General features: G+C 39.6%; 1 protein-coding gene across 1 annotated transcript in view; it reads left to right on the forward strand.

Annotated features, from left to right (window-relative positions):
• Positions 1-21,654, forward strand: part of GAD2 (glutamate decarboxylase 2) — a 40,757-nt gene extending 19,103 nt beyond the window's left edge. The window contains exons 8-16 of the mRNA XM_021533111.3: positions 3,925-4,004; positions 7,084-7,138; positions 8,565-8,681; positions 9,796-9,860; positions 13,660-13,738; positions 15,397-15,546; positions 17,281-17,388; positions 18,346-18,435; positions 19,056-21,654. Coding sequence (XP_021388786.1) covers positions 3,925-4,004; positions 7,084-7,138; positions 8,565-8,681; positions 9,796-9,860; positions 13,660-13,738; positions 15,397-15,546; positions 17,281-17,388; positions 18,346-18,435; positions 19,056-19,229 — 918 coding nt within the window. The 3' untranslated portion in view covers positions 19,230-21,654. The remainder of the gene's footprint in view (positions 1-3,924; positions 4,005-7,083; positions 7,139-8,564; positions 8,682-9,795; positions 9,861-13,659; positions 13,739-15,396; positions 15,547-17,280; positions 17,389-18,345; positions 18,436-19,055) is intronic.
• Positions 21,655-22,040: the final 386 nt, after the last annotated feature.

Below are 22,040 nucleotides of genomic sequence, written 5' to 3' on the forward strand. Positions count from 1 at the left end.
ATCACTGATTTTTTTTCTGACTGTCAGTACGCTCTTAGTCACTAATATCCATACCTTCTTCTTCACCACTGAATTTTACCACATTTCTTTTCATATAGAAATTAAGTTCCTCTCTACTGGGGATGTATTTGCAGTCTTCCATGCACTCTTTGCTACGCATGAGGAGAGAGAGGGAGGAAACCAGGAAGCCAAAGTGACAGCCCATTCTCACCTGTGTGTCCTCCTCTGTCTGCCAGCCCAGGACAGACCTCCAGACCTTCCAGTGTCCCCAGGCCTGGCTTTTCCATCAGGACTGGCATCAGGCAGCCCGTACCTGTCCTCCCTTTGTTCCCTGGTTCTCCCACCATAAGGCTGCAGATCCATGTAGCTCTTACACAGCTGTGTTGGGAAAGGCGGCGTTCCAGCTCCCTTCTTGGTGTGTCTGAAAAGTCTGTAGCCCTGGTATTTGCAAAGGGGTCACATTTAATGTCCTTCCTTGTTAGCCCAGTTAAATCATCTGTGAATAGTTCTGTCTGATCAGGTTTATTTCTGCAAACCTTTTCGTCTCTTTGACCTTTATAGTTTTCTGTGTTTGCCATTATATTACACAGGCAACCAAACTTTCAGCACCATCACAGGAATATTAAACCAAAGTTTAATACTTATAATTGTGAAAGTTTTCTTTGTTTCTACAACTATATTTTTTCTATTTTGCTTTCATTCTTGGTCTTTCAGAGCCTCTCAAGCACTTGGAGTAATCCCTGTGGTGTTGCCCTAAAACATGGAAAGAACAGTATTCATATGTCTGTGACTGTGTACACAGATTTCATATTCAGTTTGTTTAGAAATTGTAATTGCATTTGCCCTTCTGTGCATAGACTTCTGTATTTCTTCCCAATTTATCTGTAAACCAGTCTTGGTTCCTGACCACTGAATTCCCTTCAGTCTGTAAAAAGCCTTCAGGCAACTGAGCTATCAGCACTACATTAATTTTTTTTCCCCAGTGCTCTTTTACAGTGCCATGAGACTTCTTAGCAAGGCAGCTGTACTTGGCCATATTCCATGAGATGCCTTTCAACACATGGGTTTAATTTCTTTCCTCATAGTAGACCATTTAAATCTGTCTTTTCTTTTTTTAAGGCACTTTAAATAGTTCTGGTTTTTAGTAGGAAAATAAATTGCAACAGTAAATCTTTTTTAACTAGTGTGGAGTAAGGAGCAAAATTAATGAATGTAATGTCATCAACTGAAACCCCAGTGAAATATATCTGTGACTTTTCAATCCTAAATCTCTACCTGCAATTATATATTTACACCACCAGTATGTGCACATCAGTTTGTGTAGTACATGAATAAAAAACAGATTGAAAAATTTTAAGTATATTAATTCAATTCAATCTTCATAGAGCATACCTGTGAACTGTCATGATACTGGCAGTATTTTTGCTCTGTTTTAAATTTTTGCAAAGTTCTAAGATACTTCCCTAAACTTGGGAATTTTTTATAAGCCTCCTCCTGCCAAAAGGCATTTAATGGCCTCTTCTCCTTCCTGCTCTCACAAAGTTGCACTGCTGCCCCATAGGGCTCAGGGAGGCCCACAGGGCTGGGAACAGGGCTTTTGTATCTTTGATATTTAGAGGGTTTTGGATTGGTCACAATCCAAGCCTTCATATACAGTGCATTTGTGCTGGGAAAAAGTCCACTGAATTTAGTGAAGCTGATGAAACTCATAGAAATGCATTTGTTCAAAAATTCAGTTTTGTGAAGTAAATAACATACCATGAAAAATGTCAGTGTGATGGCTGAGCTATGATGTTCAGTATGTAAATACTTCCAGCATCTTGTGACTCCCAGCTTAGAAAAACAACAAAGCAAACTTCAAGGTGAACATACAAGTGGCCAGTGGCTTTAATAGGCTGGATGATGTCTGGTGTTAAACATATGCAGTGCCTGGAGCACTGGTGGCTGCAGATGTTGTACACTTCCCATTCCCACAGCGGATATCACAGGACTTTGTTCAGAGAGAAGGGGTAGAAACTTCTTCCCCTGATGTCATTCAGTACCCACTCCAAATCAGCCACCCTTATAAAGATGAATCTTTGTCTGGGGGTGTCTTTTCCCCCCAGAAGAAGCCTACTTGGTGATGTTAGCTTGGTTAGGCTACCTGCAAGGGACCAAGTCTAGGACAGCAGAACACTTAAGCACAGGCACAAATCCCCTGTGGCTCATCTAAGTGATGAGTATGTGTTTCATTTATCATCAGTTCATGTGAGAGTTGGTCCAATGTGCTATGCTTACTTTTCAGAGCATGCTTAGTTCAGGGACTGGGGTGGTTTGCTGTACTAGTACTTCAAAAACTGATTTTGCATCTAGGCAACATGTTCAAGGGCTGCTCAATACACATTGGTCATATACTGCAGCCATATGCCACAGGCAAAAGCTGTACCAACCCAGTGCATTTAAAAAATAAATCTAGTATTAAAAATATTTGCCTGAGAAAGTATTTTCAAATTGTTCATGTATCATCAGTGAAACATGACTTAAGAGCAATCTGAACTTCTTAAAAATCTTTGGATATTGAAAAAATCAGCAGACATCATGAAAATGTTAAGAATTTCAGCCAAAATGGTGAAAATACAGTCATACTAAAAAAAGGAATTTGTACTGGAAACTCTTAACCACAGCAATCTTAACCATAGCACTTAAGACTCAATGAAAACTACTCCCTGAGCAATTTTTAAAACACAGAGGTTTTTTACTTCTGAAGTTGGATGTACATGTTGCAGTTCTTCTACTCTTATACTTCTTTCATTAAGTTGGTTTAGAATTACTGTAATTTTCAAAGTGTTCATAATATATAGAGTCCTTTAGCATGCAGTGAATCTGTGCCCTCATGGCCTTTAAGTGAAGTCCACACATGTAACCATGTGCCAGTCTCTCCCCCTGCTGCTTGCCAATACTCCCTTCACAAAGCAGTAGTGATTACTTCTTTCCTTTGTGACCTGCAGACCAGGTCTTCCTTTCTTCTTTAATGCTCTGGACACTTAAAAAGCCTTATTAGGTTTTTGTCTTCTGGATCTTTTTTATAGTGTTGCATCCTAGGCTAATGATACTGTAGTATCTAAAGAATTTCCATTTTTCAAATGTTTAATAAACTGTAGTTAAAATTACTTTAGACAATATTGTTAACAGCTGGGTTTGAGTTAATACAAAATCAAATTATTTGGGCTATAATTTGATATAAAACTGTTACATTATTGTAGTCACTGGGTTTCAATTTAGGATTATACACCAACACTGGCTTGGGAGTTAAGTCCTATGAGCAAGAGAAAATTAGGCCAACATGCACTCCAGTATGTAATGTACACATTTTATTTTGTACATGCAGATTATTTAGTCTTACTATAATAATAATAATAATAATAATAATAATAATAATAATAATACTCCTATTCTTATTTTAAACTTCAGTAGCTCTGTTAATTAGTAGGAGTTATTTCTGGCTTTCAGTGGCATGACATCACAATTAGGCTTCCTATATACGTTTCTCTCTTTTCTTCTGGGCAGAAGGTACATTGTAGCACATGATTCTGGACTTCCCAAAGTAAATTAATTCTCTAGGGAAGACTATTTTGTTTCACTAAATCAAGCTCGTAGCTGAATCTGTACAAGTAATAGAAGCTGCAAGTATGCATCAAGGTCCAGCATGGACCACAGTTGTGTATGTAATATTCCAGGATCAAACCCAGATTAGAGTGATCACTGTTTCTCCAGCTGATGGTAGTGACCTGCTTTGAAGCCTCAAATTACAGTGATCAGTTTCCAAAAGGGCTTTGAATGCCTTGTGGGACTTTTTGCTGAAGGATTTGCAACAGTGTAGTGTTTTATATTAGATTAAAAAACAAATAATAAAACAAATAAATAATAATACATTTATTTTTTCAGAGTCACTTTTCTGTGAAGAAAGGAGCTGCAGCCTTGGGTATTGGTACAGATAGTGTGATTTTGATTAGATGTGATGAAAGGTAAGTAAAGATGTCAAATACACCTTTTATTGTGGTGCAAAACAGAGGATCATCAGGTGCTCATCTCAGAGAGAGTATGCAGGATGTGGTCAGCAGTTGGCATAATTTGTCATAGCACTGTCATCTTCATCAGCTCTACACTAATTTATCCCACTTGAGGAACTGGCTCTGTTAGTAGCTTCTTTATTGGTCCATTTTCAGAGTTCATAAAATATCTTTAAAGTTCCTTTCCTCAGAGGTTACTGATATGTTTTTTTTCTTTCATTCTGATGTGAAACAGGATATCAAACTAATGTAACTGATATTAGTTTTGTGCCAAGAAACCAGGAGGAAGCTTCTTTTGGTCAAGTCAGACTCTCACATTTTGATCCATTAAAATGAGCTGCAGTGGGTCTTTTATAGGAATAAAATATTTAGGAACATTTCCTAGCATAATTCATCTTTCTCAGCTGGACTGCATTTCCCTCAGTGCCCTTGGTAGGGATGTGTTTGTGATAGGATGTGAAGAGAAGGATCTTGGCAGCATTGTGGGAAGCATAGGCCAGGAAGGATGGTGGTCCCTGGCAACCAACAGTTCAGGAGGCAGCTGATCTGCAGCTCACAAAGCCTCTGAGAAAGGGTGGTAGATAACTTACTGCTTAATTCACCCAACTTAAAGATTTCAATTCTCTGTGAAAACCTATTTTGCGAAAAAAGTACATTAACAAAATCAACATGTTCTGATAAAAATTTTCAGGTTTAGGGAGAACAGTTTCTATGCTACAAAAAATTAATAGAACAATTCTTCCTGATTCTATTGATAGTCTTTCTGATAAAAAATGCTATTTGAGTCCCTCACTGTTATAAGGTATTGAATTAATTACATCTCTCACAGAAATGGAAGGCTTTGCTGGTCTCAAAGTACTCTACTCCTACATTAAAAAACAAGCATCAAGTAAGCAATTTACAGTGCTTATCACAGTGCCTGCATATTGACTTATGGTCCTATTATCTCTTTATTAACAAAAGACTGAACACACCTTTAAGAGGATTTAATGACGTCAGAGCAACCAACACATATCAAAATAAATCCCCAGTTGTTTCTATTCACTAGAGATAGATGTGGATCAATGAAGCCTTGCCTTCTTTTTCTCCTTGTGCAAGTTCAGCGTCATGGTTTTCTGTGGAGACCACAAAGGTTGGCCTGCCCACGCTGAAGTAAGCAGCAGGATTGCTGTGTGTCTCAGACACCACAGGGACACCACAGACAGCACAGAGACAGAGCAGATTGTTTGCATAGGATGTGGGCTGGTGTGGTGGAGAAGAGCCTCTGTGAAGATGTGGGTCTGTGGAAGGAGCACGTTGGTATCTTGTTCAACGTGTGACCAAGCACACTTCCTGGTGCCTCTATCCCATTCTGGCCCACACCTGCCAAGTTTGCCTTGTTTAGCTGGTAAACCTTGACACTGCTCGACACTGACACTCATGTATTTTTTGCATCTACTTGATGTGACATGGGGCTGGATAATTCTTGTTTTGGTAAAAAAATTTGGGCAGTGAAAGCATCTGCTCAGTTCTGCGTATGTTTCTATGTACAAGCTCACTAAATCAGCAACTATTAAAGATCAACATCTAAATTATGTTTTGAAGAGAAACTCATTGCCCTCCTTTGACATGGTTTTATTTTCTTTATTCCTCTAATGATCCCAGGAATATTTTTTGAGCATTAGACTACTACTGCTTTTCTCTGATCATGTAGATGTGTCTGGGAGGAGCTCACAAGGAATTGATTACTCTTTAGAACTTCCTTGCACTTCTACAAGAAAAATTTGGGTTAATTTTTAGATTTAGAGCTTTTTATTTTTAGTTCCTCTTTCCATATTTTACTGTTTTGAATGTGCAGAAGAAATTTTGCAAAAAAACCTCAGCAGTACAAACCCATTTCTACTTAAAAAAATGCCATCTTACTGTAAGCTATGTGAGGATGGAAGCTTACAAAACCAATAGTATTTTATTACAATAAATTAAGAATTTTTAAAAAAGGACACGCATCCCAATTTCATGAAAACAGTTCAAGGGTTTAATGCAAAAGAAAACTAAAACGAATGGGTTTATTAGTTTCCACTTCATTTTGAGCTTTAATTAAGGTTCTTTTTTTTATAGCAGCAGGAATGAGGGCCTAGTGAAAGAAAAATCTGACAGTCTTTAAAAGGTCTTTAAAAATTTATAGCAATCTAAATGTACAACATTCAAAGCCAGTGAAGATTTTATTTCTGTAACACGGGAAACTATCATGCTTGTATTGCTGGTATTCATACTGCTTCTTCTTTTACAGACTTGCTTGTGTCTAAAGCAAAGAAAACCATAGCCTTAATATTCAGTATCAGCACTGTTTTATCTCGAACCTAATTAATATACAGGATTTCCTAAATTAGCCTTCAAGCCTTACCTGACTGAATCTGAAGTGGATGGTTCATACTGTAGGTGTTGCAAATACAGTCAGTGCAAAGAGCCTGACAGTGCATTTAGCAAGTATAGACTGGCAGCTTCTCACACCCTGCTCCCAGCAAATGCAAACATGTAATTCACTAAACCGTGGGAAAGTCACCCTGAAACATGTTCATCCCTGGGAAGGGATCACAGAGACAGCTGCTGACAGCACCACTGAGCTGCACTGCTCAAGGCTGTGCAGCTCAGCTGGCATTTTCTGTGCCTGCTGAGGGAGGACCATGGGATTTGGCACCCAGTGAACTTCTTGGGACATTGGGCTGAGCCTCTCCCTGGGAGACTGAAGCTTATTCCCAGGACTGTAACTTCAGACAGGACCAAGAGGCTCCAAGGAGTAGCATCAGTCTTTAATGGGGTGGCCACAAGATACTTTCTGTCAGTTACCATCACTATATTGATGCAAATATTGACTAAATAAATAGGGTAAAAACTCAGCCTAATGGACAGAGTCTTTCTCTGCTCTTCAATGAAGCATAACTCATGGCCAAAAAATGTCACTTTGCTCCTTCTTTGGGTTTCCTGTTAAGTGAAGAAGTAACAGCAAAAGTTGATTTCAGGAACAAGTTACTGATATAACTCTCTCTTGCTCCAGAGGGAAAATGATCCCATCAGACCTTGAAAGAAGAATTGTTGAAGCCAAACAAAAAGTAAGTTTACCAGCTTTTCTGCTTCCAAAGATGAAAAACCCCGAAGAATGGTAAAGCCAGTTGTTTGCTTTCCTTAGTAAATCTACACAGGCTTGCCCATTAAGTTTTGATTTATTTCTGAGAAATGTAGCCTGCCAATTAATGAGGCAAGAGTTGCTGATAAAATAGGTTTAAAACTACTTTATAATATCCATGAGCTATTTGGCTTTCTTTTTTATATGATGTTTTGCATAACATCCTCCTCTTCTATATTGTCAGACAATGATGCAGGTTCTCAGCTGAATATTGTCAAAACTTGAGTCATCATTTTGGGAAATTTGTTTTATTCTGATGCCTTGAAAATACTTTTCATAGACTCACCAAATCAATGGAAGGTGAACTAAAATCTATGTACCTTTTAAAAATGCACATACTTTTGTACTTGTTCACTAGAAGAAACTAGAATTAAAACATCAGATTAAAGTATGCAATGAACTCAGCCCTTCAGTGCTTTCAAAATTTATATTCACTAGACACACAGCAGCCAAACCTGATTAATAACACAAATCTTCATTAAAAGCACATTTTTTCCAATAAAAGCAATACAGTAGATTAAAAAAATAAGGCAAAATTGTAACAGAGTGCCATTCAAAGCAGCTGACTGTCGCAGAAGGAAGTTTGGAGTTTTTGATGGTTTGGACCCCAGTTCTGCAAAAAAAAAAAAAAAAAAAAAAAAGTAGCCACTCTTGACCTCTAAATACTCCTAATGAAACCAACAAAACTAAAAATGAAATGAAAATGAAGCACTGCTATAAATTCTAGCAGACGCCAGTTCTCCCAGTGCAGAAGTGATGGCTGGTGAGCGCTGTGCTGTGAGGCACGGATTTAGCAGAGGGAGTTCGAGATGCTCCCTGGCCTCCGTGGAGGCTGCTCCCTTGGAGCTGCTGCTCTGCCCGAGGGAAGGGCTGGAGCCCCACACCTCCCCTGCCCACTGCCCCAGGAGCATCCCTCAGACTCGATGTTCCCTGACAAAACTGGGGCGCCACACGGCCAGACGCTCGCTGGGATAATGGCAGTGCAGCCCAGGGCACAGCCCGCCAGAAATGCTTCTCTCACCGTGGTGCCTGGTTGAGGTTTGTTTATGTGACATCCTGCAGTGCAGACTTTTTTGTTTCAGGCAGGTGGTGTGAAGCAGAATCGTTCTGTTGAGCCCTTATCCATCTCATGCAGCGTAATAAATGGAGGATACTGGTTTGGAAGTTTGCTGCCACCTTAAGGTAGAAACTATAATATCGCTGGCATCTAAACGTGGAGAAAACCAGTGTACCGCAGCAGGGATGGCCTCTGGCAGACACTGTGGGGGCAGCACAAGGAGAGCTGGGTCTGCCATGGGATGAGGGGGCTGCAGCACTCTGACCACGCATAATGTCTCTTTGCTTTCTTGCAGGGATTTGTTCCTTTTCTGGTGAGTGCCACAGCTGGGACAACAGTGTATGGGGCATTTGATCCTCTCATAGCTATTGCAGACATCTGCAAGAAATACAAAATCTGGATGCACGTGGATGTAAGTACCATCATACGTGGACGGCTGGATTACAAGGTGTATTAACATTAGTTTGTTCATTTCAGAGAGTGTCAGCTTGATCAAAACCCGTTGTATTTGGTTCCTGTAATTAAGTCTAACATTCAAGCACTGATTTCCCACTCCTCTGAAAGGCTCAGGTCAGGGGGATATTTTAGGAACTGGGACTGAAGTTGTACCTGTAGCAACTGTGACACTTAAATTGACCTAGTTTTAGTGCTTTTGGTTTTCAGCTTTATCTTTAAATGCTATTAGTAAAGAAATATGTAAGAATTATACTGAGCACTGGCTCAGCTTCTGCAGCAGCTGCAAAACAAATATATAAGGAAAAGGATACATTTGTCTGGAATAAAGTACTGCAAATTGCTGATCAGGTTAATGCAAGTGCTAGGGAAATTTATCAGATTGGCTTCTTAGCTTTATCCAGGCTCTTGCCAAGAAATCTTTCTGAAGGATCATCTTTCAGCCCTAGAATATCTTCTATGTAATTTTTGCAAATCCTTTCTCCAAAAGGCTTGGTAATTGACTTCCCATAGGTCTGGGAGTCTTTATTTTGAATTACTGTGTCAGCCAAAATCAGTCCATTCAAAGGAAGAATTTGTATTTACCTTAAATACTTCTCAGTCACATGAAATACCTGCTTGTCCCTGATCTCCGTGAGGAAAGCAAATGAGTAGAGGGCAAGCAGTAGTGCATCCAAAATATGATGAAAATCCCCCAGAGCAGCTGAGATCCCAGCTTGGTTTGTTGTTATAACTTAGTGACTACAAGACAAAAGGCAGTTGACCCAGGAGCAGATCTGCAAGTCGTTAATTACAGAATGGGGCAGCCCCGTGTGCCAGTGTCAGAGGAGGGGACGAGTGAGGGGTTTGCAGATGATGAGGGTGGGAGCCTGGATTAGGGGCTATTAACTGCTGCTTCCAAGCTACTGGAAGAAAATTGTTAGCACAGCTCATGTCTCAGGCCCCATCTGCCTGGTCATTTTGGCATGTGCCACATCAGTGGGATAAAAAGGGTCTCAAACTGATGGGAAGGCACAGATGTCATCACGGAGGAAAGCAGAGCTCTCATTAAGATAATGTGTCTTGTCTTCCAGGGAGCATGGGGTGGTGGGCTCCTGATGTCGAGGAAACACAAATGGAAGTTAAATGGCGTCGAAAGGTAAGGTTTATTAGTATCAATGAAAGACATTTATTAAATGCATTTTAGCATACTCGTGATTACCATAGCAATGCCTGTAAAAATTAAGGATCAGTGTTATCTCTGAGATACAGTTGGGAGAAATCATACAAACTGCCCTTCCAGTAGAAGCAGCATTGCAGAGTGCCTTTGTGCTGCAGTAGTGTCGCAGCTTGTTTTGAAGTATGAACAGCAGACATTCCTTGCTTGTTTTGTGTTCCTTGCTTCTCCCACCATGCATTCACAGGTCCAGAGTAGTTTCTGCAGCATTCTCTGATTCAGCATCCAACATGAATTAGCAATTTCATTTCTCTAAGAAGTGAATCATGTAGGTCTTGTACACTGAAGTATAAAACTTCAAGTATAAAATGTGAGTGCACGTGCAGTTAGGACAGATGTCCTGCTCTGTCACTTCTGGAGAGAACAGACCTCTCCAGACTGTGTTATTGATGTCTTCTGTAAATCTGTGCCTGGATATATACACAGTTGTAGTCATGAGCTCATAAACATTGCAGATAATGCAGATGAATGTAAGTGACGCTAGTCCAGGCTGGAAGGACTGAGCTTGAACTTAAAACCAGCTGGTTACTCAGAAACATTTAGTTAAGCTGTGGAAATCCTTTCTATAGGATGTTAAGATTTATCTACATTCAAGGAAAGACAACAATTATCCAGGATTTCTGTGAACCACAAATGAGTGGCAGCTCAGAGAGCATTTAGAGAAGTTTCAGAGCTGCTTGCCTTGGTCTGTATTCTTCCCAGTCACCTATTTAGTCCACTTTCTAGAGACAGTATACTGGGCTGGATAGAGTCACTTGCATTTCTGTACTTACTGAAGCTCATGATGTTTAAGAGTAAAGCATTATTCCCTTCCTTCTTCTTTATCACTAAATCAAATTGCTGTTCCTTGCCAATTAAAATTACAAACAACTTCCTAATCATGGTCCTGGAGATTGGGAGGATACCTTGATGATTCAGTTATTTTCTCATACATCTCTCATGCAAAATTTGGAAAGTAGCCAATGATCCTTTGATTTCATTTAGTTACGACTGCCTACAGCACTCCAGATTTATATATCATGCATTAAAAGGACAAATATCCAGCAAGCAAAAATCTACCTCATTTGCTTTGAGGGCAGAGTATGAAACAAAGGGTTTGCCTCTCAAATTGCTGTCCAAATTGTGCTGGAATGAGAAGTTCAGGTTAAATACATTTTGGAGCATTTTCCACATAATAGCTTTAGATCCAGAATTCCAATGGATTTTATTAAATGCTTTGATAAGTACTATCTCAATATGTTTGGCAGTGAATTAAGGAAATTTGGTATTTTGAATGTTGTTCCTCTCCTTGCTGGACACAACAGCTCATTTTAGTTTGTCCAGATCTCAAGTGTGGGAACCTATAGAGTAGACCTTCTAAGGACCTTTCTGTTTCATGGTAAATAATGGAGTCATCACAGGTCTGAGTAGAAGAGAACTGAAGCTGTTACTCATGTTTGGTGGGAGAGGGAACATTTACTGCAGCACACTGTGCCCTGAGTGCTCACATCCTTCTGGTAACAGTCAGCCCAGCAGAAAGACTCCTGTCACAGGAGGATGAGTTGCAGGACTGTCCCTACCGTGACCTCCAGTCTCCCCATGGCACATTTCAAGGTGCTGAAGGAAGCACGAGCCCCAGTGTGTGGAGTAAATAGGTCTGGCCAGCATCAAGAGTTCCAGCCTGGTGTCCCCTGTCCAGAGGCTCAGGCAGGGGGTCACAGCTACATGAGAAAAACATGTGTGCAGTGGGTGAGTGCTCCCTTAGAGGGTCTGGGCATCCTTCCCGGGGCTGTGGCTGGTCAACAATTGCATCAGTCTGTATTTAATGATGGCTGAGGACCAGATTCTGCCAGTGATTAATCTATCCTATCATGCATTTGATGAAATCTGAAATCTGTAAAGGAATTTTTTTTTTTTTTCTATCTTTGACCCATAGCCAAAAAATCACATAAGTTCTTGGTGTTCGGTTATTTGGGCAAACATGACATGGTTTTGGAAAACATCTGTGGATTCCTGTAGATTTTTTTACTTCACCGTTTGTCTTGGTCAGCAATTTCTTCAAACACATACTGATGACAGAAGCCCAAAATAACTGATAACACATGAAAAATGGTGGATTTTTATTTTACATAATTATTTTTTTCTGTATGCAATTGGTATGTAATTAGGTAAATAATGTAGGGTAAATTAAATGTTTTAGACATATAATTCCCATCTGGCTGTTGTCAGTAAGTAACCCTTTTGCTTGAGAAAATGCATACCACTATTGTTACTTAGAGATCTCTTAAAGAGTTTCCATCTGATTTTGCATAGACACAAATAAAAATAAAAACTATCATATCAAGGGAAACTCATAGACCTGAGTGGATGTTCAGAACCATTAGTTTTGGTGTTGTAATCAGATGACTGACTGAGCTGATTAAAAGCTGCCAAATACCCAAAAAGTCAAGCCAAGTGGCCAGATGTTGCCTGTGGAAGACTGTTCCCTACAGATTTTGCACCAGGCACTTGCACAATCACATTAAAATAGCAAAGAAGAAAGCACAGAAGAAAGACTGCCTGATGTCCATGTGAATTTTGAAGTCACTTGCTTTGAAGGAGTGGAAGAAATTTAGCAGGAGGTGCATAAACCTGTAGCACTGTCTCCAAGTCTTACAAAGGAAAACACTGCTAGATTTTAGCATGCTCACCTCTGTTCACATCTGTGTTGTGTCCTTTAAGTATTCCTATGCCTCAGGTGACTGATTTACACCATCAAAATATCAAAATACAAATCACTGCACTAGATAAAATCACATGCACTGTGTCCTTGACAGCTTGCCAAATAGGATGAAAATACATACATTTATCAGCTAACTCATCATATATTAACAATAGTAATTATAAAATAGCCAGTCAAGCATAATACAAAATTAAAATAATAAAAAACTGGACAATCTTCCATTCAGCCCTCACCACAGTCCCAAATGTCTCTTCTCTAGACTGTATTGTGTCAGTTCTCTGTTTGTTCCCAAAACCTAGGCTGGCAGCTGTTTTTCCAACACGTGTCCTGAAGGGAGGCAGAATCAGACTTTTTTTCTGGCAAGATGGGTCAGTTCCATGCTTATTACTGTAGTTGTGTGAATTGCTGTAGCCAAGCAAAAATTAGGGAGCTGTGAAAATCTGCCGTCATCAGAGCAACAAGAAAGATTACTTCAGGCCAACTTTTCCAGGGTACTCAGAGACTTAGTGATACCCAGAAGTATTAAAAAGAATTTTTCAAAATGCCTGTGTGAGCTAGTTACTAATATCTTGCTGAAACTGGAATCAGAGGGAGGGAGATCTGCTAGGTTGCCAGCCTCCTATCTGCATCTTTAATTGACTGTGCAATTTTAGAAAGTTCATCAGTCAAGTGCGTGTGTTTAGGAAGTTTGCCCTATGTTTGTAAAGTATAGATGGCTCCCCAGAAAGTTAATGCTGATTAAATTTAGTGGATAGAGCAATTATCCTGTGGTAATTTGCCAGGATTATCATCCAAAAGCCAACTGGAGTGGATTAGGTCCCCTGTGAAGGCATTACTTTCCTAATATCAGTCATGAATATTTTCAGCTTTGGTTGCTCAGAAAAAGGAAAAAAAGTGAGTATTGCTACATGTTTGGTATTATTCTAATTATTTCTAAATGCCTCTGGGGTTTCATCACATGGAGAGTGTCTGTACAATGTTCAGTACAATGTCTGAGCTTCATGTGGTTTTCTGTCCCAGGGCTAACTCAGTAACCTGGAACCCTCACAAGATGATGGGTGTCCCACTGCAGTGTTCAGCCCTGCTGGTAAGAGAAGAGGTATGTCACAATATACGTGTTTCTCTGCTTCTTTCTGGCATTTTACTTCTGGAAATCCTGGATATTTTCTTCTTAACTGTGCCATAGCTAATACTTGCTAATGTGTTGAGGATTATAACAGGAACTGAGAAAATACCTCATCCACGACTGCAGAATTAAAGCAGATACCTAGCAAAAAATGAGGCATTCAATGGCTATATCTGTACAGAGTTTTGTGACTTTCCATTCTAAATGTCCATGGATGAGTTATGGCTGCATGACTGTGTAACCCCACCAGTTGCTGTGTAGCACAAGATGTAACTGCAGGTGAACTCTGGTCCTCCTGGGGTGAAAGTCATGGTTTACATACAGCACAACATTTGGTCCAGAATCGAGGCATCATTTCTAGACTTTTACGATATCCCTACCCAGCTTTGATCTATATATCCACTTGGGAGCACATGGAAGTAAAAATGGAACACTAAGTGCACTTGGAATAAAAAGTAAACGTTTCATTTAGTGCTAGAATTTGAATTACCCTTCAAGCCTGTAATTTTCATATAACTATCGCTGACTGGGACAGCTGTCATACAGCCACCACTTAATAGATCAGCTATCAAAAAGCTGGTTGCTGTTTTGCTAACAGCTGTACAACAGATTGTATACAAAGTGATCACACTTAGAAAGAGAGAAACTGTCTTTTATTTGCCCTCTGGGTCAGTTCACCAAGACAAAGCCTGCCCAGCTGAAGTCTACCATCCCTGACTTCTAGTGAGAACAGATGGTTCAGATTAGGAGAAAGTCAATTATTTTCCCTCTCTCATTTTGCTATCTCAGTTTTGAGTTACACATAAAGATTAGACTTGATGATAAACAGTCATGTTATGATTCTTCTTGGACTAGAAATAGCCATTTTAGGCAACAGCCCTAAGGTATACCATAAACTTGGTTGAGATCTTAACTAGAGCCAGAATGTGGCTCTCTGCCTTTTACTTAAAAAGCTAAAAAGGAAACCTCGTGCTTTCATGAGCCAGGCTTCCTCACCTTGTTGGCTTCTGTCCCTCCCACAAAGTTACCTCTTAAAATGGTATGTTGCAGCCCAGAAATAGGTCTAGCTGGGTTTTTAAAGGCCATATGCTTTTCTGTCTGTTCAAAGCTTTCTATACTGCTGAAGCATCCAATCTACAGCTGAGGGCTTTGCAGAAGAGAACTGTTCCTACAAAGAAAGAAAACAATAAAAATGAGAATTTTAGAGACCAAAGCAATTGCAAAGTGCTGTGATATTATTTAGATTAGTCACCAGTTGTCTTGGTCTGACTCAGAAAAGAAGCCTTCAAAAGAAAGGAGGAAAAGGAACCAGAATACAGAATAAAAGGCAAGGTCCAAAAATTAAGTTAAGCATAAGAATGCTAGGAGGCACAATGTCCAGCTTTTTTAAAAAATTATTTGGGTCTGGGAGTAGATTACACATTGCTGGATCAGGTACCAAGGCATCTTAGGCACTGATAGGGATTAATCCATTGAGCAACTAAGTGTAATTTTGTGCTTGTTTTTGATCTTCTTTTTGTGCTTGGACATATATCCGACTGAATTTGGGTGTTCTTTCACCCAAAGCAACCCTCAAAGCAGTAGTCAAATCTGTGCTGACGTCCATGTGCTTGTGTCTCTGTGTCCATAAGGGATTGATGCAGAGTTGCAATCAGATGCATGCTTCCTACCTCTTTCAACAAGACAAGCACTACGACCTGTCCTACGACACGGGAGACAAGGCTCTGCAGTGTGGACGGCATGTTGATGTCTTCAAGCTATGGCTGATGTGGAGGGCAAAGGTAGGACTGCCTGCTACACATTTGTTTGTATTAAAATAATGCACACCAGATACACTTGAGGGATATTTTTTTCTGTAATCATAATTTTAGAAAATACCTGACCTGAATTTCACATATATGACATGAAAGAAAGAACATTATTATTTTCTGGGGGTTTTATACTTTTAAGGATGGAGCTTCAAAGCAGCACACATGATTTTGAAACTTGAACTGTATGGCTTTGCATAGCATTTGCCTTGTGTAACTGTAGGAGTCTAACAGCATAAATCATATGCCTAGGAATGTTGTTACAAAGATTTCTGGACATAAAAAGATGTTTTAATTATATTCAGAAATTATACATGGCAAATCAAGACTGGAATACCTAGGCAATATCTAATTGCATGTAGTAGATATGAAGTAATCTTTTGAAGGAGTAGAGGAAAACTTCACTGGGAAATCTGTAAACACTAGCTCTCGTGATTACTTTTATCTATATTGCTAAATAAGTTCTTGTGTGTATTTATTTAATCTATTATGTGAGGTTGCCTAAGTTTGGTTCAGAGGAGATGACGTCACTGTTTTCATTTCCTGGAAGCCTTAAAGATTCTCATGTGCTTCATTAAACCTCTGATGAGGTGTGGGAGTCTGTAAAGGAGGATGCAATAGCTGTAGTGCTGACTGTGGTCTGCAGAGTGGCAGGCGATTTTAGCCACATGTTTCTTTTACTCCAAGCCTTTCTCCCAGGGCTACCTCTACTCTGTTTTGAAATCTTTATACACAGTGGGATAATGACATGGGCTTTTAAGCCAGTTCTGCACTGCCAGAACAGATTTAGCAGGGACATGCATCTATTACTCAGAGACATTTCTCCTAAAGCCCATTTTTTCAATATGCCTTGTATGGCTTTTTCTCTTTTCACACTCTGCTTGTAATATTAACATTACAAAACAGGGTGTGTGTTTCTTAAAGAGTTTGTCTATTCCAGCTGTTTATTCCCCTTCCTCCCTCTTGAAGCTGCGTCCTTTGTTTGAGGCATCACAGCTGGGGATTGCAGAAACAATTATGATGTCACTGAGAGGATTACGACTTCTGCCAGGGAAGAAAAAGCAGGCTTTTCTGCAGCTCTTAAAACACAGCTTCTGAGTTTGTATGGTATCTGTTAGAAAAGAAGAAAGAACACTAGAGAGGCAGGGTGGTATTGCACACACAAAGTGAGTATTTCCACAGGCATCAGACAGGGCTCTAAAAGTTTATCTACTCATTCTGTGCTTAAGTAAAAAAGAAAAAAAAATTTTGGAAAGTCCCCAGCATATCATTCCTGGAAGATGAAAATCCCCTATCCTGAAAATAATGGGAGACTCCCCACGTCTGGAACTACACACCTCCTTAAGACCACCCCCCTCCATGCCAGTCCAAGCTGTCCAAAACCATCCTCAGCCTCTCTGCAAAATCTGCCAAAGGTACCCTTCAAGGTGCTATTCAGATTCTCAGCAAAATATTCCTGAGAACCAAGCAAGTATCTGATGCTTATTTTGCAGAGTTTGCTATAGGGGTGCCAGTGGGAAGAGCTAGAGACAAATGAGCTCTGCTTATCAAAGTGTCCTTATCACATAGAATCAGATCCTTGATCTCACAGACACTTCTGAGAGGTGACTTCTGCTGATGTGTTGGCAAGTATTGCATGGTCCTTTTGCCCTTTTAATTCATAGAACAGATATTTATGTAACTTCTTTTCTTCATTTCTCTGTAAAGGGAACCACAGGATTTGAAGCACAAATTGATAAGTGCTTGGAACTTGCTGAATACCTATACAATAAAATAAAGAACAGAGAAGGGTATGAAATGGTGTTTGATGGAAAGGTATGTAGTGCAACTTCTTTTTCTCAGTTGGCCAGCAGTGTTTGCTTCATTACCTATTGGGATGCCACCAACAGGTCAAATCAAGCTGCATGAGACAGAAAGCAGGGACCCTTGTAACAAAATCTCATGTTGTGCCAGTTCCTCCCTTCCTCATGGAATGCAGGGACAAGGGAGATGAGGCAGCTATGCATAAGTGCTCAGTTTGCTCAGTTTAACCCTGCTGAAACAAAACAAAACACCGGTATCTCAGCCTAACACAGCACACAGAGGTACAATGAGTACCAGCTCTTATGTTGTAAAAACAAGTTGCAATTTGCTAACAGCATGGTCTGTTAGGAGTAGGTGTACAGTACCCCACAAAATGCACAAAAAATGCAAAAAATGTCAACTAGTTTTTTATGCCTTTCTGCTTAGTGGTCCCATAGACATTAAATGAGATAAGATACTGTGGTGCATGCATATTAATACAGCAGCTAGCTGAATAAAATTGAGAAGTAATAAATTTCATTAAATGTAAGAAAATCTTAGTCTATCTTATGCAACACCTGTGGCTCCTGTTTACACAATCAGATTCTGTATTATTCTGTCACATAATAAGAGTAAATGACACGGTCCTCACCTCTAAATTATCTGTAATAGACTCTTGCCTTAACCACACAATCCCTTCAGCCCCTGGAGGGGATAGGAGCTGCAAAATCCAGATGCCTTTCAGAAAGGCGTAAATATATTTGCCCAGCTGGATGATGTGTTTCTGCATCTGACACCCTGGGAATAAATTGCTTAGAATTATCTTTTCTCCATTAATAATGATGATGACTCTCAGTGGACCACAATAATGAAAACCATTGACTGTTGTCACAAGATGATGTATGAGAGGGAGAGAAGACATGAACTTAATTGCAATTGAGATCTTATGAGCATTTCTTACAACATAAACCATTATTATTCTGTGCTTAGCCTCAGCACACCAATGTCTGCTTTTGGTACATACCTCCCAGCTTGCGAGGAATGGAGGACGGCGAAGAGAGAACGAGCCGCCTGATGAAGGTGAGCAGTGAAAGCCTTGCAGGCAGGCAGTCCCCAGAGTGATCTCCCAGGGCACAGGGCAAGTGAGGTTCTGGCAAAGGACAGCTCCATGGTCATTTTACTGCAGGCCAATCTGCTCTGGTCCCCAGGTGGGGCGTTTCCTGGCTTTTCCCGATGTCCAGAGCCTGTATTTGCTCCGTGTTTATGCACAGAAGGTACTGAGCACTGCAGTCACTGAACACAGCAAGGGCAGCAAAAGCTCAACAACACTACAGCACCCGAGCATAAGAAAACAATTGTAGCCATGTTATGAGCAGTACAAAAAACAGCTACTGTGTCCCTGTCAGCAATATTGAGGAAGTAGCAGAGGGAAATTTCCCCCATCAGTTAAAGAGCCTGACAAAGAAACAGGAAAAACTGAATGCCTTTTCAATGTGACATTTATTCCTTATTGGAGGTTAATGTTTTTATTAGTATTGGTGTAATTTCATTTCAGCTGCTTGTAGCTCTCCTATTAAGAAAAAAAAGGAAGTCTATTCTGTTTTAGTAACAATTAGGGTGATGACAGTAATGAAAATAATTATAATAATGACAATAATAATAGTCATCATCATCATCCCCTACTTTCTGTTGCTCTGCAGGTGGCACCAGTGATAAAAGCCAGGATGATGGAGTATGGCACGACCATGGTGAGCTATCAGCCCCTGGGAGACAAAGTGAACTTCTTCCGGATGGTCATCTCCAACCCTGCGGCCACTCACCAAGACATTGATTTCCTGATTGACGAAATAGAACGCCTGGGACAAGATTTATAATAACTGGGTGTGAAAGTCTGTTCCTGGACCTCTAAGTAGACAATTAAGTTGTCACAAACTGTGCGAATGTATTTGTAGTTTGTTCCAAAGTAAATCTATTTCTATATTGTGGCGTCGGAGTAGAGTACAGTTTAAAATCAAGAAACATGGCTCCTTTAAAGTCCTTTCCTGAGTTTTAGAATGCCTCCTTAATAATTAGCTGCACAAAAAAGCTTCATTGAGACAAATGAGGAAGACCAGAAGATACTTAAAATTTTACCCCAAATTTTAACATAATAATTCCTTTAAATTAACAGCAATCAGACTGAATGATGCCAAAGTTGCCCAAAATTATGACAAAATCAGATTGGGGGGAGTGGGAGGGGGTGGTGAGATGCAGAATATACATGCTGTATGTTTAAAAGTGAAAGGATTTTGCCTTTTTCGTAGTATTAGAACAGAATTTCTAATTTACCTATAGCAACATTTCAAATGTATTTAAATAAGTATAGTTTTACAAAAGGAAATATATATATATATAAAAAATCCTATTTTGTAAACTATATATTTTTATTTTATATGGGTTATGAAACTGCAAGTACAGAAGCTAAAAATTAACTGGGATTCTTTTTCTTTTGATGGAGGTGCCTCAAATATTTATTACTGCTTATTTTAAAAGACAAGCCCACGTAATACATTCTTTCTCCATGTCATATGGATTGTACATCTCCAGGGTTGGTTACTGAAAAACCTCAAGAGGACTGCAGCTCTTACAACCACTTAATAAGATCAATTACAGTACAACAATAGCTTGCTATTATTCCTAATTATGTTTCCCACGTGGCCTAAGCAGACGCACAATCAATATACAGTGCTAACCAAGACTGAAATAAGGTTGTGTTTGGATGGTTTCTGTGTTCTGTGTTTAAAAAGCCTATTTAAAAAAAAAAGGTCACATCTGAGTAAATTCTTATCTCAAAACTATTGCTGCTGTGGGTAGTCCCAAATTACATTGAAAACCTCACAGCTACATTAAGAAGGTGAAGACTTCTTATAGGTCTTATATACAGGTCTGCAAGACAAGGCCTAAATTAAATATGACTGTAATCTGAGTGACAGGGATGGGGTCTAGGTACAGACTGGTTTGTCAAAGGATTTCATAATGCTGGACTCCATCCTTGTCTACAATGAAGTCAAGATATTATCTGCCAAAGAACAACCCCTACAGAGCCTCACAACCTCTTTAGAAACCATGGGCACAGCTCTTGCAGAAATTATTTGCTGCGTCATTCCTTAGCTTTAGAGGTGTCTCTGGCATGGAAACTTAAATTTATCCTTTCTCCCCCAACATCTGGAAGTGTTGGTAAGAGTTCTGCAGCTTTGACCTGTCTACTTATAACCCTACTAAAGTTTTGGTTTTAACTTTGCCTAAATGGCCAACTTGTGTTTGTAAAGCAATATGGTTTTGCTGTCTCTAAAATACTTGAAGACAAAAAAAGAAGTGCAATGTGAGTTTAATTTCATCTAAAATAGATAAATGGAGTATTGATTCAATGTAATATGAGGACATAAAGTAAGAGGAAATAAATAGTGTCTGTAATTGTGTTGCCTTTATTATATTGATAGTACTGTTTTGTCACCTCAGATTGAGGCTGTGCACTTTAGATTTAAACTGTATGATGTTGCAAACCAACATGTGTTGCTGTATAAGCTTGTACAATATATTATTGATATGTCATTATTTGTGTGGTAGTGATATTGACTCTTGATATTGTAAGAACTGCATTCACGCCTGTCCCTCTACTGTATCTCCGCTTGATGTTCTCCTCTCCTCGTCAGCTTCTGGGCACGCCCCTCGCTCACCTCACCTCAGTGGACTTCCATTGCCGCCTGCACTGTGCTTGAAGCCAAGCTGTAGAGGAGATACCAATTCTGTCAGAAAGGCCTCAATGTGACCTCTGCTAAACGTGTCAAAATAAGCAGATTAATCACTGAAATACTGAGTAGAGCAGCAAATTATATTCTTCTTCTTGCTGGGAAAAAGACAAGCAAAGAACTTATAAAGTAAAAATAGGACAGGGACCATGACAAAGGTGACCAGTAGCCCGGTTACATCTTGCATGTGCAATTACGTTTTAAAGTGCTAAGTGCAAACAGCATATTTATTAGATGTATGTGCCAATCCAAGATTTACATTTGGTGTTCCAGGAGAACCAGCATATTTTTTTTAAAACATTACTGTACTTATTGCAGCCAGGAAGGAGCAGCATAGCAATCTGTTCTTGTGTTTGACCAAAGTATCTTATCTGTGGTGTTGATCTAAATCCAAATAAAAGTGTAACATGTGACTCTGGGTCTTTTCATTAGCAGCTGATGAGCACTCTAAGCGTTTATCACTTGTGCCACTTCGGAGCAAGGCCCCAATAAAGAGAATGTTTAATTGGAACTTTTTATGTCTCCTACTGGATTTTTTCATTACAAAATGCATTCTGTTCATACTGTAACATAAAAATACAACTCCACCACTAGACCTTTTCTGAGTCAGTACTCCAGACCTTTTTTGGAGGCAATACTCAGCACCAGCATATAATGGTAAATCTGCCATCTGGTATTCCTGCACCTTATCTTTACAAGATGGATTTAGTTGCTCTTTTCTCCTCAGACAGCCTCAATTTTTTTTATGCTCTGTTTTGTCTTTTTATTTCACAAGTACTTATCCCCAAATAAATCATAGACTCAAATCAGCCTTCAGGACAGAAGTGAAAGCAGTCAGGGCACTTGCCATGACAGCATAGACTATACAATGGCAACAATTTAAAATGGCTATGAAGT

Source organism: Lonchura striata, chromosome 1 (genome assembly GCF_046129695.1).
Source record: "Lonchura striata isolate bLonStr1 chromosome 1, bLonStr1.mat, whole genome shotgun sequence".
Classification (NCBI taxonomy): Eukaryota; Metazoa; Chordata; class Aves; order Passeriformes; family Estrildidae; genus Lonchura; species Lonchura striata.